Here is a 22,533-nt window from a genome sequence, read left to right as displayed (position 1 = left end):
GTCGCATGAGGTTCCATGAAGAGCGAGTGCCTTATTTGGCAACATTTGCCAAAAGAGACCAGTTTCGTCTGCACTGAAGATTTCTGCAGGCGAAAACTTCTCAGTGATCTTCGGCCACTCCTCAGAAAGCCACTGCTGCATCTCCTGGCTGCTGACAGCCCCACTTTCGGCTGAAATGGCCTTTCCTACAATGCCGTGGCGGTTTTTAAACCGTTGCAGCCATCCAGTGCCACCGTAAAAGTTCTTTTTGCCAAGAGCCGTAGCAAACCATTTGGCCTTTTCGATTAACATCGGGCCATCCACGGGAATATTTTTCGCTCGGATTTCAAGAAACCACGTATAGAGTGCCTTCTCCACTTTGTCAAAAGCAGCAGGGCGCACACGACACGCTCCCGAGCGACTTTCCTCACCTGCTTTAAGCTTGATGTCCTGCTTGTTTTTTAACAACGTACTTAAACTACTCCGCGGAATGCCGAATGCGTCTGCCACGGAGGACTTCTTTTCTCCATTCTCGACACGCCGGATTACTTCACGCTTTCTTGCAAAGTCCAGATTCTTCCTCTTTTTTATGTCCGCGGATGCCATAGCTCACCAGATGACCGCAATCACACACGCTACACACAGCACGTTGAAACAGAGCTACGCACAACAAAACGCGCGATGTGCAGATGGAGCAGTCGGAGCGAAGCCTGTTCGAGCGGCAGTCAACGGGGCTGCGAAGGAACGACAAAGGGAAAAGAAAGAAGAGAGCGGGGAAAAAGATCGGCGGAATATGCCGTCGAAGGCGCTGTGTTCGTTTTTTGAGCCCTCTCTGGCTCTCTTGTCTCCCCTGGCCCACGAGCGACCGTGCCGACCCCTCGCTCTTTTTCCCTTTTCCCAGGAAGCGTGGCTTGGAAACGTCGCCACGTCTCCATGCCGCGCACTCTCTTCGATGAGCTCCAATGCCCTTGCCCAATGCACACGCCCGCGGTAGAGGAGGAGCGAGAGGGCTCGCGCCGGTGGGGCAAACGAGCGGGGGAAAGGCTCTGCGTCTCCGTCGCTAGGCGACGGCCGCGCATGCGCAGAGGAGGAGCCTGCTGACTGACTCTGCGGAAATGTTTTCCCCTGAGGACCGGACACGAATGTCTTTGGGAAAAGCGCACCTTCCAGGGGCGCGGCGCGGCGTTCAATATATCGAATATCCGACGAAAATGTAATTCGATATACTACGCAATTGTCCTATACTTTTCATAGTATTTTCAACGGGGTAATCTGTGTGTTCGATATAGCCAATAATTCAAAATATGCGGGTTCGATATATCCGGGTTCGACTGTACTAAAATTTGATGCAAAGTGGATGCACGCCTCAGCAAAGAAAAACTTTTGTCAGAAGATAAGCAAAGTGTTGTTTCGGCCACGCAAAAATGTGCATCCTCACTGTTGAAGTATTCTTGTCTGGGGAGTGCTAGGAGTTCGTGTGTGTGTGTGTGTGTGTGTGTGTGTGTGTGTGTGTGTGTGTGTGTGTGTGTGTGTGTGTGTGTGTGTGTGTGTGTGTGTGTGTGTGTGTGTGTGTGTGTGTGTGTGTGTGTGTGTGTGTGTGTGTGTGTGTGTGTGTGTGTGTGTGTGTGTGTGTGTGTGTGTGTGTGTGTGTGTGTGTGTGTGTGTGTGTGTGTGTGTGTGTGTGTGTGTGTGTGTGTGTGTGTGTGTGTGTGTGTGTGTGTGTGTGTGTGTGTGTGTGTGTGTGTGTGTGTGTGTGTGTGTGTGTGTGTGTGTGTGTGTGTGTGTGTGTGTGTGTGTGTGTGTGTGTGTGTGTGTGTGTGTGTGTGTGTGTGTGTGTGTGTGTGTGTGTGTGTGTGTGTGTGTGTGTGTGTGTGTGTGTGTGTGTGTGTGTGTGCGTGCGCGCGCGCGCGCGAGTGCGTGCGTCTATACATATAGTAAGGAAGATAACGAACATGGGCGCAGAGTCAGCAGCATCGGCAGCATCAATCGCGCAGCAGAGGCTCGAGCTCGGGGACTGTGCTTGGTGCACCCTAGAACCGGCGGTCGCTACGAACTTCAATAAATCTCCTTTATAAGTGGTGGAGGTGCTGGGTAACGTTCCACTGTACCATCCTGGAACTTCGTTCTCGGACACTACTCTCTGCCATGCTGGACGCTGACCAGCAAACTCTTCCATCGCCACCCGTCCCTTGCGCTGGCACCGTTTTCCAGCGGGAGCCTCCCATCTTCAGCGGAACCGACGACGACGACGTTGAAGAGTGGCTGTCGTCCTACAAACGGGTGAGCATTCACAACATATGAAATGATTCGGCAAGCTGGCTTACGTATCATTCTACCTCGCAGGCATGGCCAGTCTCTGGTTCAGAAATCATAAGAGAGATATCTGAACATGGTCGGTGTTCAAGACGTCGATTACAGAAGTATTTGACCGACCTGCCGTCAGGAAACTCCGAGCCGAGCAGCGTTTGCGTACATGCGCACAGGACACGGGTGAGACATTCACTAGCTATATAGAAGACGTTCTCAATTTGTGCAGGCGCGTGAACGCTGCCATGACGGAAGCGGAAAAGATCAAGCACGTCATGAAGGAAATCGATGATGACGCATTCCAGATGCTTCTGGCCAAGGACCCGCGCACTGTTGGCGACATCAGCTTGTGCCAGAGCTATGGTGAATTATGTAGGCAGCGAGCTCTGACAAGGCGACATCCCACACCAAATGCAGTGTCACTCTGCAGCCTGACCACCGGCCAAGCCTCCCTGATAACCCAAATCAAGGATTTCGTTCGCGAAGAAGTCGCATGACAGCTATCTCTGGTGTCCGTCACTCAGGAGTCTGCCAGCACTTTGCCGTCTCATCTCCGTAACGTGATCCATGAAGAGGTCGCGGAAGCGCTGCTGGAGGTTCACTAGCGGGATGTCGCGACTTTACCAGTCACTTATGCTACGGTTGCTGCAATGGCCCCTCGCGGTGCGCCTGTGCGTCGCTTCCAGCAGCCTGTGCACCGCACTCCCCCTCCCGTCCCCTGGACCACCACTGCCGTCGCTAACCCGTGGCGAACGCCGGACAATCGCCCTATATGCTTCGCATGTAGGTATCCCGGTCATGTCGCAAGGTTCTGCCGCCGCCGATCGCAGGCGTTCGATGGCGATCGCCGAGCGCCCTATGTGTCGCCTGATTCAAATGCGCCTTCGACCCTTCGACCCATCACCAGCTCGCTCCCAGACTGATCGCCGTCCTCAGTTCGAACGCCTCCGATCACCCTCCCCACGTCGCCGATCGCATTCCCCTATGCGTCGACGACCCGTCTAACGAAGAGGGAAACTAGCCGACGCAGTTCCTGAGGCAAGAACTGCGCAAGTGTCGCCATGCCGAAGTCCTCCTCCTTTACCTGCCAATGTCATTGATGTGTTTAACGAAGATGTTGCTACAGTCGCCCTTGTCGATACCGGTGCCGCTATTTCAGTTATGGATGCCAGGTCTTGCCGTTCGTTTCGTAAAGTGACGACGTCTCTGTCTGGATTGTCACTTCGAACGGCGAGTGCTCAACCCATTCGCCCTACCGCTGCTTGTACTGCCCATGTGACCATACAGGACGTTTTATACACGATTGAGTTCATAGTTCTTTCATCGTCTTCCCACGCCGTTATTCTAGGATGGGATTTTCTCTCATGCCACAATGCCATCATCAATTGCGCTCGGGCTGAGATTGAACTTTTCCAACTTGGCGACCTGGCCTCGGTCGATGCTAATCCTGCCGCTAAAATTGTCATGAAAGAAGACACCTGTATTTTCCCGCGCTCTTCAGCATTCGTACCAGTCTTCTGTAGCACCACATCCAATGGGACTGTCTTCTTCATGCCCTCTCATCACTTTGTTACCCGAAAAGCGCTTCCTTTTCCCTTTGCAGCTCTTGACCTTGCTGCCGGTGTCAGCACAATGCGCATTTACAATCATCTTTCATCACCGCTATCACTGCTCTGCCGCAAATGCCTTGGTTATGTCGAGTTGGTCGATTCCACACAAATTGTCTCCGTCCTCGACGAAGTGCCTTCTACTGCCGTCCATGAACTGAGTGCCCTCTCCGTACCCGACTCAACATGGACTGGTGTGTTCAGCCCATTCATCATCGAAGATCTGACGCATTCGCAGCGATCTCAACTTCTCGCAGTCCTTCAGCACTTCCGCCATTCTTTCGACGTCGCACAAACATATCTTGGCCTTGCATCGACGGTCAAGCATTACATCGACACTGGCGCTCACTCACCGCTGCGACAAAGACCATACCGCGTGTCCACTACGGAATGTCGTGACATTGCAGACCAGGTCGATGACATGCTCAGTCGAGACGTCATTCAACCTTCGCAGAGCACGTCAGCCTCTCCCGTGGTCCTCGTCACAAAGTAAGATGGTTCCATCCGCTTCTGTGCTGATTTTCGACGGTTGAACAAGGTCACGCTGAAGGACGTCTACCCATTACCATGCATCGCTGATGCTCTGGACTGTTTGCAGGTAGTCGAGTTCTTTTCTTCGCTGGATTTGCAGTCAGGCTACCGGTAGGTTCCGATGGCAGAGGCTGATCGCCCGAAAACTGCCTTTGTTACACCAGACAGCTTGTATGAATTCACCGTCACGCCTTTCAGACTTTGCAATGCACCTGCTACGTTCGAAAGAATGATGGATAGTGTTCTGCATGGCCTTATATGGTAAATCTGTCATTGCTATCTTGACGTCATTGTGGTGTTCGCCCCTGATTTCGCAACACACTTGCTCCGCCTCCAGCACGTACGTACTCACTTGCTTGACCAACACCGGGTTGCAACTTAACCTGAAGAAGTGTCAATTTTCTGTTCGTCAGCTCACAATTTTAGGCCATGATGTGTCAAAGGAGAGCATTCGCCCGGATCCCGAGAAGCTACATTACTGCATTCCCAAAACCTACCACCACCCACCGTGGTTGCTCAGTGGCTATGGTGTTGGGCTGCTGAGTGCGAGGTCGCGGGATCGAATTTCGGCCACGGCAGCCGCATTTCTATGGGGGCGAAATGCGAGAACATCCTTATACTTAGATTTAGGTGCACGTTAAAGAACCCCAGGTGGTCAAAATTTCCGGAGTCCTCCACTACGGCGTGCCTCATAATCAGAAATTGGTTTTGGCATGTAAAACCCCATAATTAATTATTAAAACCTACCACTATGAAAGAGCTACGCAGTTTCATCGGCCTCTGCTCTCACTTCCGGCGATTCATTCGAAACTTTGCGTCAATTATATCGCCTCTCCAGCAGCTCCTTGGTGGCACTAGAGATCTCTCATCATGGTCTCCAGAGTGTGACAACGCCTTCACAACCTTGCGGCGTCTTTTTACGACGCCACCCATTCTTCACCATTTTGACCCTCAAGCGCCAACCGAAATCCATACCGATGCAAGCGGCGTAGGCCTTGGCGCTGTGTTGGCACAGCGTCAACCTGGCTTCCCCCGAAGGCCAGTCACGACTCCTCCTGCGAGCGCACATTATCCTCTCTGGACGTTGACACTATCGCTGCTGCACAGCGTAATGATCCCTGGACTGCATCTCTGCTCGACCTTCTTTCGGATACGACAAAAGTTACAGCGTCATGTACGCTTCGGCGCCAAGTTCCTCACTTTGCGATTCGAGACCAGCTTCTGTATCGACGCAACTATGCCCCAGAGGGACGCACCTGGTTACTCGTCATTCCGAGAATCTTGCGCTCAGAGCTCTGCTCCTCGTTCCACGTCGACCCTCAGTGTGGCCATGCGGGAGACTACGAAAGACTTCGACACTGCTATTACTGGCAGGGAATGTATGATTTCGTTCGAAACTTCGTTCGCTCTTGTCATGAGTGCCAATGCCGCAAAGCGCCACCGCACAACTCCGCCGGCGAACTCCAGCCTTTACAATGCCCATCTCGACCCTTTGATCGCGTGGGCATAGATCTCTACGGGCCACTTCCGTTGACTCCTACCGGCAACAGGTGGATGATCGTTGCGGTAGACCACTTAACCCGTTATGCAGAGGCTGCTGCTCTACCAAATGCTACAGCGCAGGAGGTCGCCAATTTCATACTTTGCCGTTTTCTCCTTCATCATGGAAGTCCACATGAACTTTTAAGCGACAGAGGCTGCGCCTTCTTATCTGAAGTCATCGAACAACTGCTTGCTGAATGTGCTATTCTTCATCGTAAATGCACTGCTTATCACCCACAGACTAACGGTACCACGGAATGCTTTAATCGAACTCTTGGTGACATGCTCACCATGTATGTCTCACCTGATCGCTCTAATTAGGACCTAGTTCTTCCGTTTGTCATCTACGCCTACAACACCGCGACTCAGGCCACTGCCGGACTCTCACCCTTTTACCTTCCTTACGGCCGTCATCCTTTGCACACAATCGACACCATTATGGATGTTTTTTTACATACTGTATCAAAACTAAAATGGAACAGTGGAGGGAAAAAGAGACAAAGGTGTGGCTGTAGGCACCATTACTGCCTCGCTGTGTTGTGGCCGCCCAAACTGTAGTGTACATGAGAAAGCAAGTATACTAAGTGAACAAGGATTAGGGCGGGTGGTGGAAGGTGTGAGATTAAATCATGAAAGAAAGGTGCCAGCAAAGGAGATGGGAGAGAAAGTTCAGCATGGGCCGTATGGCCCTACTGGAAGGTGGACTCCATATGCAGTCACACACTGTAACTTAATATAGGAGGCACTAGGCAAAATTTGCAACCAGGAGAAATCTGCAGCGTGATGACCCTCAGCAGCTTGCACACCTCCAGATGATGTGAAACATAGGGCTTCATTGAGCTAGAATGTGCAAGCAAATAAAAGTGCTGCTGCCTTGCGATTCATTTGCTTACAGCAGTGCACTGCAATTACGCAGTCACAAACTGACTGCACATGTTTAATTGCACATTACAGCCATTTGGCACCCTTGAATTCACCAACACATGATGCTGTTCAAAATTACTGGCCTTTCCCGACTATCCATGCATTCTATAAAGAATGCCACGTGCATGCAGCAAAGTTGTGCCCCCTTTTCCTGCTTAAGAAGGAAGGAAGGGGAGGCACTGGCTGCATCACCGAAATCAAACAAAATGTTTGCATTTAGCACTTAAAAGCATGAGAGGTGCTGTAGTGGAGGGCTCCAGTTTAATTTTGACCACCTGAAGTTCTTTAAAGTGCATGTAGACCTAAGCACAAGACTGTTCTTGCACAGCATCCCCATAAGAATGTAGGTGGTGATCGAACACGCAACCTGATGCTCAGCAGCAGAACACTGGGGCCTCCCACAACTACTGTGCTCACACCTATCTTGTTAGCCAAATTGTTGTGCAAATTGTATATGTCATGCGGGCCAGCCTTTACCCTTTACAGGAGCTTTAAAGATTTCCTGGCTTATGTCCCTGTCTTAGCTTACCTGATCTCTGATAACTGTCTTGTATTGCAACAGCAATGAATGCTGCTGCGCTGTCATGTTGGACTCAGGCCCGTTCTGTAAATCTTTTGGTCGCGGTTGCACTGCCTTTATAATTGTGCCTGAAACCAAGAGAGAATTTCTTTCTGTTACTCATTTTATAATCTGTATCAGTGTACCAACAGTCATACATGGTTGCGTGAGTTGCCCATTGTAAAGGCATTGCCACTTTGTGTGGAACGAATTTATTTACTGTCACAGAAACCTAGCAGTGAATGTCACTGAATGTAAATTACCATTCTTAAACAACTTTAAATCTATCTCCAATTAAACGCTAAAAAATATAAAACTGCAATGGATCAACTTCTTTCTTGTAGTAATAACATGAAGTTAAATATTCCATTGTTAGCAATTAACGACAATGTGCAGTATTTTACTAGCAGTGCAACTCCAGCCTACAATTGACGGTACTGCACTGTGCAGCTTGAATGTAGGACCACCAGGAGAATGTGTGAAATATGTGTGAAATGACACAATATTAAAAACAACAAATCAATAATGATTTATGCTAACTATAAGTTGGTACGTCTGAGAAGCAGCATGCAGCTACTTCAAGGTAGATGCCCCCAACTTTCCCTCTAAAAATTTTACATCACTTTGCAAACTTCTGGACAAGTCATTTAGATAACACAAGGCTGTTTCAAATGCACAATCAAAGACAGCTTGTGCTCAAGGTAAGTTCTAAAAGCCCTGAAACTAAAGCCAGATTCAATTTATGCATTTTCAAAATGTGTTATAAAATAAATTTCGTTCAACGTAGTACAGGAAAACATTACTTTAGCACTCACTAGTTTGAAAATCAAGATTTTAGCAGATGAAATGGTCTTGTCAAACATATGTGGAAGTATGCAGTGTAAAATCACAGTTTTATGTCAATTTAATGTTCATTGGTTAACTTGACAGGATTGTGTAGTGCATGTGCCATGCTTAAGTGTTCCAGCTATAATGAGAGCACAAAAGGGATGCAGAGTACACACTGATACTATAGTTGACAATGCTGTGATGTTGCCAGAACATAATGTTGCTTAATCTAAAGTAATCTAACCCGAAGCAAAGGCTCCAACTGGTGCATGTATTTTCTATGTGCTTTCAACGTTTGTGCAATCTAGCCCTGTATGGGTACCATGAGATACAAACTGCTGGGTTTTTATTGCATACTACTAAAGGAAAAGACCTCTGTTTATGAACTGCAAGATAAAACTGCATGGAATGACAACACATTTCATAGCAAATTTTAGGGACAAATAAGTCACAACTGGTGATGGTCTTATGATTCCAAGGATGCCTTGGGCTTTTAACAGCTTCAATTTTGCAAGTGTATTATCTGCCATAAAGTTAATTAAAAATTAGCAGAATTGGATTAACTAGACTGCTATTGCACATAACATGTAATTCTTTACCATGTCATGCTAAGAAAACATTTATTTTCGTTTTCAGTGCTTTAAAAATTTTACTTCATCTTGACTGAAACAGGCAGCATATGTGTATGCAAGAAGTTTCAGCAGATGTAAGCAATAGATGGATGAAACTAGCGTTTGTCTGTGTGTGCGCGTGCTCCTTCCTGTCTATTTTTTCTCTTTGTCCCTGCCAATATATATCTTCTGAAAGCGCTGTTCCATTACCTTCAAGAGATTTAAAAAGGCGACAAAACTCGTAGTCAAAGAACACTTCTGAGGGGTGCTTGTATTTGAGCTGCGGCTTCTGGGCTGCTTGACTGTAGCACTCCTGCTTCGGTATGGCCACCAGCTTATCCACAAATGTGTCCAGGCCCACACGCTTCATCAGCAGCTGGCAGAGGGACTCGCTGTACGCCAGCAAGGAATACAAAAACAACCAAGTTGCTATAGCTCTGATGAAAGACGCCAATCATCCAGTAATAGCATGAAAAAGGAATATAGCACATAGTGTAAGCAGTTTTAAAAAAGAAAGTTATGACCCTATCGGGAGTCCATAAAATATTTCGGGAGTCCTCAAGTTCATCGCTTTTAAAGGGACCCTGCAATACCTTTTCTTCAAAACTGATAACACACTGGAGTAAGTGTGGTGTATTACCAGAGAAATGTTAGAAAAGGGCACGATAATAATAAAGAGCACAATGTTTACTTTCCCTGCTCCCCCTCAGCACGTTTTTACACAGCGGGGGCAATGCTCTAGCTACTGCTCCTTTATCACTTACTTTTTTGGGGGGCTGTGTACAAATATGTCTTGATAATAGCACTCTGGAGCAGGTGAACACAATATCTGGGCGTGAGACTAGACAGTAGTTTAAACTGAAAGCCACACATTGATAATGTATGTTTGAAGCTAGCGTCAGTGTGTTATGGGCTTTTAAAGGCGATGGCATGCTTCGATATTTCGGTACTGAAAATAATCTACTTTTCTCTCTTTCATTGTCATATGACATACTGTTGCAAATCATGGTCGTCCACATTTAAAACATATTTGGATCCAATTTTGCGCTTACAAAAGAGAGCAGTGCGGATAATGACGTTTTCTAGTCCATTCGAATCTAGCAGTCATTTATTTTGCAGGTTGAAAACACTTCCCTTTACCCTATCCTCCGAAATGAAAGTTGCTATTTTAGTGAATAACATAATATGTCGCAATCACTCATTGTTCTTTAGTATATTTGTGATTCCTACACGAAATATTAGGCACGCTACTAACATAAATTTCAATTTACCAGTTACCCGAAACACATACGGTACACATATGGTACAAAAATATGGAACGCCTTACCAATAGAAGTGAAGAGTGCTAGTAACTTTTTGTTTTTCATAAAAAGATTATCGAGAGTTTTAGAATAGGGGCCCCAAACGTTTTGGGGCCCCAAAGAAATAGCGTCGAAGCCACTGCGCATGCGCAAGACGCAAACTCCGTTTGGGTTTTGCGTTGAGAACGCTATTTCACCGATTTAGCGGGAGCCCAAATAGCGGCCCCAAAAGCTTTGCGTCGGAAAACATGGCGGCACCCATTGAAGCGACGGCTTTAACCTAGCACAAAACTGGGTTCGATTCGCGGTAACGCGTGAAGTTCGCAAGCTAGGAGAAGTAAGTGCTGTTATCGCTTTCTCTCAACTAGCGTGTGTTATGAAGATTGACTCATTAGACGCCGCTGATTTTGAATTCGATTGTGGATTTTATGGCTCGTAGGCCTAACGCGGCTAAGCTTGGCTGGTGAAGGCTAGTAAAGTTGGTTTGCTCAAAACTAAGCGCAACTAATTGTTTGCTGCTTACAGAGAATAACCTCTAAATTGTAATTAAACGTGAATACATGCAAGTAAAAATTATTATTCCTATCATAAAATGGTATAATTTATTTAATTATTTCTAATAGTTTTTTTTGACGCCGTAGTGGCGCTGTCAACGCAAGACGCTATCCGCAAACGTCAAACCCTATTCTAAAACTCTTCACTCCTACGTGCCCCAACGCTAACACCTGCAAAGCTCCTTGGGACCCCAAACTATTGGGGCCCCTATTCTAAAACTCCCTTATATCTCTCAAAAATTAGTTAAGAATGTTGCTCTGTCTTTGTGGTGATATTTTTTCAGTAATACTATTCTATTGCTGCACTGATGTATGTATTTCTTCCCTCTTGTTTCTCATCCTGTACAATTATCTACAATCAATACGCATTTGTTCATCACTGTCCTGATTGCCGTAGCACATACGCATGTATACCACATGAGCCTACACTAGCCTTGGCTATGGGCCCAACAGTTGTTTGCTTATGTTGATGTACACATTTATGATGAAATAAATAATGTCTAATGTCAAAAAAAAAACTATTCAAGGTTGCTGTTCAACAAATGTGCTAAAGAGTAACAAAACAGTGGTGACAAAATATTTGGCTTATGTTCCTGATCACACTGTCTACAGTTTGCAATCATTTTCTTATCATGGCTGTATGATTGAGGCCAGAAAGATTTTCATTCAGCATGAAACCTCCATTCAAAGAATTCCAAATGAAACGATGCTACATGCAAAAACAGGCAGTTTTATCTATACGTTTGATGCGACTGCCATGGTGGTCTGACCCTTATTAATCCTTTATTAATGAGTGTTGCCTACAGACAACATACCAGATGAAAAAATTTTTTCTTGCCAAGTTTTGGTATTGAGTACAAAGTTTCTGGCTATGTATCTTTGGACAACACTTACTGACAGGCAGCAAGAGCCATTTGTTGGTTTAGAGCAGAAATATAGGACAAGAAACAAGTTTGGCACATGACTCGCTTTCTTTTGAAAGCACGGTCAGAAGAGAGAGACCAATGCAAGATATCTGGCTACAGTGGTGCCACACATGTGATGCAAAGCAAATTAAATGTGCACATATGGTTCACAAATGATGAGAGCTGTCTGTACAAATTCCAAATGAAGCCTTGGGTGGCTCAAAGTGAAGCCCACTTCCAGTTTTCTTCCTGCAGTTTACCCCCTATTGCTGAAAAAAATTTGAGCAAAATATATTTTTCTTTTCATTGATTATGTTTATTCTCTATTATATTGCACATTCAAATAGAAAATAAACATTATTTTGGGGAATTTATATGTACTGTCATTAAAGGGTTACAAAAATTCTGGGATTTTACGTGCCACAACCACGACACGATTATGAGGCACGCCTGTGTCAAGCAGTAGGCAGTCAAACAAGAAGAAAACATCCAGCTTCTTGAGCCACCACGACTTCATTACACAAGCTTTTCTTTTTTTTATGTACTACACACAAAAGAAGAATGCTTAAGCAAGACTTTTCAAGCAAAAAGTTAATTTTGACCAAAAGTGATACCTAATGGAATATTTGTGCAGTGAGTGAGCAGGCTGCAGTAAACACTAGCAATGAAACACAATGTGCACATCATTGTCAGCCTGAAGTTGGGCCATAAATATAGCTTTGGTGATTGGATATGATAGTAATTTGGTCGAAGAATCCCTGGAGTCCAACACACAGCTAAGTCAGGAGGCTCGCCCTGCAGCCTTGAACTTATGTGGCCTTTTCTATCAAGCACAATAGCAGGGATGCCCATGAAGGTTTTTGCAGCGCAGCAACCAGGAAATTGCAGAACTTCCAACAGCCTAAGCATGCAGCCTGGAGTTGAGGGGCACGGCATGTATTCTGCAGTTTCAAGCCTAAGTGAGTACCCAGGTTGAGAGAGTGTCTTTCTTTTTCTTTCTTTCATTCTTTCTTTTTTTGTGGCTTCTGTGCAACAAATACTTTAAAGGACAGCTCTGATTAGGCAAGTACCAAAACAAGCTGCAAGCCAAAGTACTGTCTCTTCTCTTTCTTTCACTAAGTGCCAAGGTGAATAAAATATCACAGTTAATCATTAAATTTCTCAGTAGCCATGAACAATTACTGTCAAAGAAAAAAAAAAAGACTGGCTGCAAATGCTCAGAAGACTGATAGTGAGTGCAAAATAGATGAATACAGGGGCCCATTTTAGGACAAAAAAGCAGGTTTCTATAAATGCTCACAGAACACTGAAGCACACTCACATGTAAAACATGACATTTTCAAATGACTATTCACAAAAATTGAACTTTTTATGCTGCCAGTGTCCCAGCAACACGGTAATTTACAAGTTCACTGGTGGCAATAAGTGAGTCGATTTGATAACACTGAGCCAATTTGAGCTAGTTAATCCACATTTTCACTGCATTGAAACTCGACATTACCAGCAAGCATGGCAACAATGCCACCTTCACGCTGCACTTGGTGAGAAACTAATGGGAAATATTAAATGATGCTGGCTGATTACTCATCGAAAATTTTTTGCATGTTTACTAACAAAATAAAAGATTAAGGAGGATGAGGGGTTGTAAATGGAGAGAATTAAGGCTAAATTTCTTATTTTATTCTAGCACTTCAGCCACAGCAACACTGACATCAATTTGATGTCACATGTTTCAATGTCCTTTCCTGTACGGCAATGTCAAATTTAACGGCATTTTCCATTACAAAATGGGCGTGAAAGTCACCAGGCTTTTTTATTATTTCCATATGTTGCAATTTCCGCTACAGCTAGTATAGATTCACAAGAATCATCAATCAATAAACGTGCTCACCTAGTAAAGCTTGGTACAGAATCATCGTTGAATTCAATGCAAATTCCTAAAAGAAATGCACACAGGCCTTGAACTAAATCTTCGTGCTCATCACCTTCTGCAAGGCCAACTTGCGAAGTAAGCTATGAACAAGATAAGGAGAATACACAATCCAGTTCTGCTACCCACTTCTTCCCCCTTCCACAGGCCCTTCACTTTTGTGGATACTGCAAAGCACTGCAATGTATGGTATAGGATATTTTCACCTGATGACACGTCTTTCCACTCCTGGTTACAAATCATATTATATTTGTGGTTTCTGAGTAAAAAGCAGGTCTAGGCCTCAAGGTCAATAGCGTAGTGGTACTTTATGAGCATGAACCAGAAATTGTGGACAGGCACTGCTGCTTTAAAGGGCCCCTGACTAGGCTCCATTGAAAATTTCGCTTATATACAGGAAGTTATAACGTCCCGTCTATAGAATGTTTTAATGCAACAATTTTACAAATTGGTTTATTACTAGGAGAGATGGAAGAAATTGAAATGCATTGCCATGCTACCAAGGGACAAGCTTCTTTGCTATTATAGACACTACCTCCCTTTGCCTCAACTAGCATCCACAAGCAACATTCATGCTCTGCCTTCTCCCACACTGGAGCTGTGGAACTGAGACACGTTAACATCTAGAGGTTTGCCTTCTTCTTCTTTTTCTTTTTTTTTCCAGTTTTTTGCTGCACCGCACACTTACAGGGGCAGTTTCGCAGTGTTCTGCATTGGATGATGTACCAAACTCAAGTACCATAAATAGCAACACTGCAGGCAGTGCATCTTACACAGACGCGCATTTATCTGTGACCTTGATTCCCGGGCAGGCAGCAGGACTCCCTCGAGAGGAAGGGTGCACTGGCTTTCGTTTGAAATTTGAGCTATCTTCGCGCCGTGGAGCAAGTTGATACTTTGGAGACACAATCACTAGGTCATGACCTATGCACTGCATTAGTCCATTTGCAATGCCCAAACCTGATGGGAGACTAAGAGTATGCCTGAAACTTTTAACCAATAACCTCAGCTTCAACCATCTGTTTCCAGGGGTGGGACTGCCCAAAGTTATTCTGGAGCAAATTTTTGGAGCAAGTAAAATTCCGTTTGGAGCAGGCCAATCTGAATTTTGGTGGGCTAATGGGCTATGGCAGCGCCCCTCGAAACCACAATGGAACACAGAATAAACCAACACAAGCGCTGTGCTGCAACTGCCTTAACCAACGTCTTAAGCTGAATTTTGAAGCAGATTAGCTGATACTGAAACCGTTTAGTGCATGCTAATTTTGGTAATAGGTCCTGTAGGTGTTTAATTAGTGGTAGCAATCACAAAAAACATGCATTCTGCAATATCGAATCCGAAAACTTCGAAAAGTAGCACATATTTTTATAAATACATTTTTTCTTCGTGTCTCAATGTGGGTGAAGTGCCTGGAGATGCAGTTCACCAACAGGCCATACGAAGAAGCCACAGTTATGAACTACTGTGGTTTATTGAACATTTCGACATAATAGGAATAGTTTCACCTTGCCGCAAGCCAATGAGAACACACTGCCATAGAAGCACGCTTTGTAGCTATAGCGTACTAGAATACGGAAGAGTGGGTCAAGCGATGGGACGCCGCACGCTTTCCTGTAAAGCCGAAAACACTGGTGGCACTACGATGGAACTATATATTCCGACGCCAATACTCATGATGATAGCAAAAAATTTTCTCAAATTATGCGGTCCAATCGACGCGGTAACATAAATTCTGACCCGCCGTGGTGACTTGCAGCTTTATTGCACTGCTAAGCATGAGGTCACGGGATCGAATCCTGGCCTCAGCAGCCGCATTTCCTTGGTGGTGAAACGCAAAAATGCCCGTGGTCCTGTGTGTTAGGGGCATGTTAACAATCCCCAGATGGTCAAAATTAATTCGGAGTTCCCCACTATAATCAAATCGTGGTTTTGGCAAGAAAAACCCCAGAATTCACTCATTCAACATAATTTCTGGGTCACCATATGTCACCGCAGATCCAGAGAGCCGCATGGACCCTGGGCTGGTATAATGCAAACCTATTACAATCTGTTTTTATTGCGATAGCAATTATATGAACAATCGAAGCACATTTCTGCCGTAATGTCGCTGTGATGTTTCGTATAAAGTCCAAGGCCGATAACATCGTCACCATGCGCTGTATGCTGTATGCACAAATGAAAGTATGTGAGGCTGAGTCGACAACGGTAGCTAAATCTCGCATACGCAAAGGTGGAAAGCATGGAGGAAGCACACCGTCTTCCGTTGCATGCAAGCTACCAGGAGGAGGGGAAGAAGGGGGGGGGGGGGGGGGGAGTGTCTACTTCGGCGGCTGCTGCATGTGGCACAGCCGTGCAGACCCTATCTTGAAAGTGATCTGCGATGAATACATGTAGAGTCTAGTGTACCGGGGGCTCATAGCTTTGTGTGAGCTGTGTTCTTGTTGCTTAGTTCACGTTGAAGTGAGAGGCATCACAAAGGTCAATTTGCCTGCTGCTGCTACCGCTCTTGCTCACACCAGCTTTTGACAGCGAGTGCCCACTCTCATCGAACTAGATGTGTTTATAATTGCCTGTGCGCACATGACATCATGCTTGTTAACTTAGTTAGTAAGCGAATCTTTAAGAGTTTATATGGCCAATAAGGCTGCTATCCTTCCTTTATATTGCTGTCTACTAATTGGCTATTGCAGTTGATGCTTTGCTTTTCAGGCGAAACTGCGACTTTGTATTCCAAATCCGCCATTTGCCCATCGTGATAAGTCAAAATGGCTCAGGCCTCACTCACATGGGTACAAAAACAGATTGGAATAGTTTTGTGTTACAGTAACCCTGAGAACAGACACCTGCCCGCTGAACCCGCAGCAGGTGCTTCCGTAATATTTAGTTAGCTTGCAGCGCCCTCAGCCTACTTTTTGTTGTTTTGCGCCTCAAATAGGGAGCGCCACGCCACTCGGCCCACTAAACCATATTTTAGTACACTCTAAATACAGCCGTCCTGGCCGTTCCGACAGCAGCGACAGCCGGGAGTGGCCGCGTGCACACTGGCCACTTGCCGGAAGCGCCGAATAGTCTAGTGTTATAAGCTCGAAAATTAGGAGAAATTGTGGGAGGCGCTATCACACAGTGTGTGGAATGTGAATGGCTGCACTCTTCATTGAAAAATGAATCAGCCCACTGTTCGCGGCCACTGCCGGAGCACCGAAGCTGTTCTGGTGCAGTGTGACACAACTTTAGTCAATTTTCTATGTTTGGCACAATTCGGCACGGGAAATTGTGTTTGTATCAAAATGGTGCATTTGGTGTAGGAGTCCCACCCCTGTGTTTCTATGCAGAGATGCTACTCAATGAAAAGCTGCGTGTACAAAGATGATCCTGTTATAGGTGTTTTTACTTCGGCTTTAGTGCTTTTCAAGCAGAAAACTATCAGTGCATATAGGAATTCTTTAGTAGATTGGTACCGAATTCTCCAGATAAAGCAAGGGATGCTCTCTTGGGGCATCTCAAAATGCCTCCACTTCTGTTACTGCACACCAAGATTATAAATAACTATGCTACAGATATTATACCCTGTTTAAAACAATAGCAATTCTACAAACATTTTAATTGTACAGCACACTGCTCTAACGAAGATGGATATTTTATATGTACACAGAACTCAGTATGCATACCACCGCCACCAAATTAAATGTGCTTTCCCTTGCTCTTGCTAATGGCCTGGCTTCCTCGCAATTAACAATGAACAAAAGAAAGCCATATTGAAACTTTTGTGGTCAGAATAGAAAGGCAAAACCCTCCTTTTAAGAATGAGGTACTCAATGAGGCACAGTCTCAGGAACTTGGCACATGGGCGGGTCATTATCATCAATGCAGACTCAAGAAGAGCGTCTGTGCTGAGAAGTGTGCAGCGAAAATTTGTACAAAACCCTTTGAAGCACACTTTTTCCTTTATTATTCTTTACCGTGCGTAATTTCTTCATAATATTTTTAAACCATCTTAATTTCTCTATACCACCACATTTACCTTAATTTTCATTTTAGAAACACCAAGATTTGGTGTAAAGCAGCACCATATACATTTTATTTACTTTTTCAATAATGCAGCCTTCAAAGCCTTTACAAGCTTTATTTCTTGCTTCCTATATATAAATAATGCCTAGGCATAACAAAACTTGCTTACATCCAGTTATGATTATCTTGAAATAGTATGGCTGTAAGCTCTTTCTTGTCATTGTGGCCCGTGGTATGCCGAAACACATGCTTTCTTTGCATGCTGTGTGACACATGCTTATTTAAAGCATGCCCTGTGTAATTGCCCTATCACTAAGCAGCAAATTTTAATGAGACAGAGGTACACAGGAAGATGGAGACTTGAAATTATCAACAGTGGTCGAACAAGAGATGCCAGTCTGAAACCAACATTTGCACAAGGGGTTTTTCGTTAGGCCAACAATTTCTTCTGTTGTATAAACAGTTGTTACTCTGACAGATGCAAGTCCTCTTGTCGAAAAGTTGGATCCAGAGACTTGCAAAAGCAGTTGTTGCCCTGACGACAAGTCCGCCTGACAAAACGTAGGCTCCAAAGACTTATTTCTTGTTCGACCACGTTTGATCAATGAACAAATTTGGATACACAAGTTGTCTTGGCTGTTATAGCATCAGTAGTGCACTAGCAGCCATGTTAAGGCTCTAGAGTTAATTTTCATGAAAACAAAAGGATACATAAGGGATATTTGTTGGGATGTTGAGGAAACTTGTCACTGCAAGCGTGCAGTTGGCCAGCCATGTGCTCATAAGCATCAGAAGACCTAACCGTGTCTGCAGTTTTCCACCCTGCAAGGAAGTATTAAAAAAAAAAAGGAGACAATTATTGCCCCAATGCACAAAACATTGTTCAAGAAAAAAGAAAAGCAGAACGATATCAGCCCCTCATCCTAGAAAAGAATTCACCGACAATTACGATACTCCCTAATGCAAAATTTCACCGCAGCTCTATACGTGTTTTCATTTTGTGATATATTGGCTGGCGTGGACAACCTGTCTCATGCGGTACAATGCAAATGGTGCGAAGTGTGGTGCGACTGCCCAGCTAATCGGGAGATTGTGAGAAGCAGCACATGGGTGACACGTGGGCACGATTCACAGCAGCTGCCGCAGACAGATCTCCCAGATGACGTGCATTACTCTGGCACTATAACGTAGCCATTGCGTCTTGCACAACACTATGGTTTTCTTCTCCCGCTTTTGCCATACCCTTCCCCTCTGCTTTCCCCCTCTCACTCCATTCACTCTCGCCACTTTTTTATCCCCCGCTACGCTCTGCGTTTGCTCTTTCATCCACTGCACTCATTTGCTTGGTCACACTGACACTCGATGCAGGAACAGCCGCCTAAGAGCTTTACTCTAAAGCTGCTGCTAGAATATTGTTATAAAACTGACAACACAACACCATCAAGATGTCATGGCTACTCTTTCTATTTTCCTCAGCTGCAGGTTTTTCTTTTTGTTTTACTTTATTGTCGTACACCTAACATCTCTAACTTTTTCTAGTTGTCATGGGGTGCTGTACTCATTTAGTATACACATGTAATGGCATGCCAACAACTGCTTCACTGAGACAGGGATCAATAACCAGTGGCTCAAGTTTCTTCAGCTGCGGTGCACCTCAACTACGGTGAAATCACAATATGGGAAATATTTCATTAGCTGCATAACAACTTACGGTATAGAGCCTTTCCAATAACATGAACCCTGTCAACTCTCTTTTGCTCAGCTATGGCATGACTGCAGTCTGAAGAGAGCAGGAGGCACAAATGCTCCTGTACTTAAATTTAAAAGCACATTAAGGAAAACCAAGTGCAGTCAATCAAGAGCCCTCCGCTATGGCATCTTTCACAGCCCAAGAATTGATTGGGGATTAAAATCATTAACCAATCTGTTCTTGCAATCAATTTAAATTGTCAAACCTGACAACTCTGCACAGAAAGGACAAAAAACAACTGAAGCTGATATAGTCACCATGAGCTACTGAAAGCACATAAATGTTAATGCAAAAAATGTGGAAAAGAAGCTTTATTAATTTTGAGATATGAAAAATAACTTGAGAAAGTTGTTTCGGCATCCCCACAAGATGAAGCTGAAAGTGCCTCTGGCATGGTAACAGTTGTTTAACATACTATATTGCACTACTCCACATATATGCAGTTTTTTTGCAATCACAAAATAATGACGGAGCGACATGTGAGCAAACTGAGGCAAATTTTTTTGTGACAAGAAAAAAAAAAGAAAGAAGGCAAGTCACGTACAGTACGACTCAGAAACATTCAATAAAATTTTGGGGTTTTACGTGTCAAAACCACAATCAGATTATGAGGCACAGTGTAGTGGGAGACTCCAGATTAATTTTGACTACATCGGGTTCTTTATTGTGTATCTCAATCTAAATATGCCACTTCACCCCCATCGAAATGCCGCCTGCTACGGCCATTTCAAACCCGTAACCTTGAGCTCAGCAGTGCAACGCCATAGCCACTACGCTACTGAGGTGGATAACAATATGAATCAAGATAAGGCTTTACAGTGCACCTTTTAGCATGCCAGAAGGTACTGAATAACTGCATATTAGAGTTGAAGCCCCATAATACACTGTTAAATAATACAAATTCCCGGTCAAAACTAAATTTTCTTAAGTTTCATTTCTATGTATGGCAGTTTCATTTCATGAGATATGAATTTTGGGCAATGTGAATCTACTCTGACGCTTGGAGTTATGTGCCATCAAGGATGTATTGTCTTTTTTCTACATTTTCAATCAACCGCCTGCACACGGTCTTGTCAAAGTTTCCGGACCTATGGCTTAATATACAGACAGGCTTCCTTCAGGTATTAGTGGTTTCCATCACCTTCAAACTAGTCCTCCTTTGAGGCTTGAGAACAATTCCAAAGAAGCTGTGAATTGTTGAAGTATTCACGAATGTTTTATAATTACTGAGTCATGAAGACAGTACGAGCTAGCACACTGTCATGATGGCACAGCTATTTGTCTTTCTTTAACACTAATTAGGTCACTTCCACCCGACCTCTCCTGTCTATTACTTTGATGCAGAATGCAGCTAGTATAACTGTTTGAGCAAGAGGAAGAAATTCCCTGGTAATCAAACAACAAATCAACCTTGGCTTGACACTGCTTCTTACTTGCCTCTTTTGATTGAGGCAAACCTTGGACTTTATGCGTTTCCTTTTGGTTACCAGATCAGAGGCACAAGCTCAGATTTCAACAATATCGACATTTGAAAGAAAGTTCAGATTACTAGCAGCCCCTTTGATGCTCAACAAGATGTAAAGCTGTAGCTGCTGTTTCTGGTCAGTACTCCAGCGTCTGAGCACAAATGTTTATGCAGCTAGCATATTCCCGAAATTCTCCACCAAAAGCTGTTGACAACATGCATGACCAATCCCTAATAGTACTTTCACAGCAATAATGGTATGATTATGATTTTTGCAAATATTACATACTCTCAATAATTTAAGCACTGAACTGGCCATTGGTCGACTAGAGCACTCATCAACATTAATCAAATTTCTGAATGCACTAAACAAAGAAAACAACACAAAATTTGAGGGACAACCCATAGCTTCCCTCCTAAAGCTGAGTCAACATTATGCAACATTTCCTTGCTTTCCTTGGCTGCCACACATGGTGCAAATCACAGTAGAACAAACCACACAAAATTTTACAACACTGACTCATCATACCTTCGGGACAGTACCTCTATTCGCTGGTGTAGTAGCAGTGACTTGTGCAAGAGGGGAATGAATTTATTCTCAAACATTTTTGACATCCAATCCAGAAACTTTTTGACAAAACATTGCATATGCTTGAAATGTGCTGTAACTCGGTCAATCACAGGCACTAAGCATACCTTTGATGCCTGTGGCATGTATGTGCAAAGTTCCCATGCTTCAAGGATGGCCTCTACTGCCATACTGTGATCATTGATACTATGCAAGCGAAGCCAGCTAGCAGCTTTGCTCTGAAGTTGAGGTTGGTAATCAATGAATGATTAATCGATTAATCAACTAAATGTATCCGACAAAACAATTAATCTTCATCGATGTCCACCTTCCATTTAATCGACTTAATCAATTAGACCCGTTTGATTGTTTTTGAGCGTTTGACAGGAGTGGCGCAAAAATTATTAAATCGTACTGGAATGGCAGCACATGAGCAATGACTGTGCAGCTGTGGTACAGCGACTTTCGACTGTTTTTCAGAGCACCAAGTGATGCAGAGCCGAGCGCTTTCCCTCTCTTCCCACACACCACACATGCCACCACAGCATCTGAAGCCGGAGGTTTGAAATGTCCTCACAATCGTTGATCAGTCGTTGATCATCATGCCACTTCCAGTCTACTAAAGATATGGCACAGCATGCGCACTGGCTTGGAGCATGTATTTGACGTAGCAATGAAGTTCATGCTGATTCCAGCAAATCTATAGCATCTGAGCATCTATTCTCGCATGCTGGTTGTGTGGGCATTCAAAGAAAGTGTTGTTTTTACCTAAACATCCCGGCCAATTGACATTCCTTCGCTCTCAAGAAAAGAGCATGTGATTTAAGATCCTAAACCAGTAATATTCTTTTACCCTGTGCATAGTGCAATTTATTGCATACTTCAGTTTAACTTCACCTTTCACTTTTGCCATTTTTCTTATTTCTTGTTTAACTGTACTATTCACTAGTGCCATGTTTCTTATTTAATTCTGCACTAAGTGCCATTTTATACCATATATTGTTTATCCTCTCGAAAGCCACTAGTGTCAACTTTACCTAGTCTTTAACGAGTTAAAAATTATCCTTTATCAAACATTTATACGCTTGTGTTTCAAAGTTGGTTCCACCTCTCAAACCTTAAAATAGGTTCCTACAAGAGTAGACAACTGTGTTTCAACCTTT

The 22,533-nt window shown here is 44.3% G+C and overlaps 1 protein-coding gene across 4 annotated transcripts in view; it reads right to left on the bottom strand.

The window, feature by feature from the left end:
* p115 (General vesicular transport factor p115) overlaps nucleotides 1–22,533 on the bottom strand; it is a 76,468-nt gene that overhangs the window by 32,428 nt on the left and 21,507 nt on the right. For all 4 annotated transcript variants that reach the window (XM_075691544.1, XM_075691531.1, XM_075691537.1 and 1 more), the window contains exons 11-14: nucleotides 18,299–18,409; nucleotides 13,540–13,661; nucleotides 9,099–9,280; nucleotides 7,420–7,538 (exon numbers count right to left, since the gene is read on the bottom strand). In XM_075691544.1, the coding sequence (XP_075547659.1) occupies nucleotides 7,420–7,538; nucleotides 9,099–9,280; nucleotides 13,540–13,661; nucleotides 18,299–18,409 (534 nt within the window). The remainder of the gene's footprint in view (nucleotides 1–7,419; nucleotides 7,539–9,098; nucleotides 9,281–13,539; nucleotides 13,662–18,298; nucleotides 18,410–22,533) is intronic.

This window comes from Dermacentor variabilis, chromosome 1, assembly GCF_050947875.1.
Source record: "Dermacentor variabilis isolate Ectoservices chromosome 1, ASM5094787v1, whole genome shotgun sequence".
Taxonomy (NCBI): Eukaryota; Metazoa; Arthropoda; class Arachnida; order Ixodida; family Ixodidae; genus Dermacentor; species Dermacentor variabilis.
The sequence above is the reverse complement of the archived record's forward strand: the minus strand, read 5'-3'. Positions and strand labels throughout refer to the sequence as shown.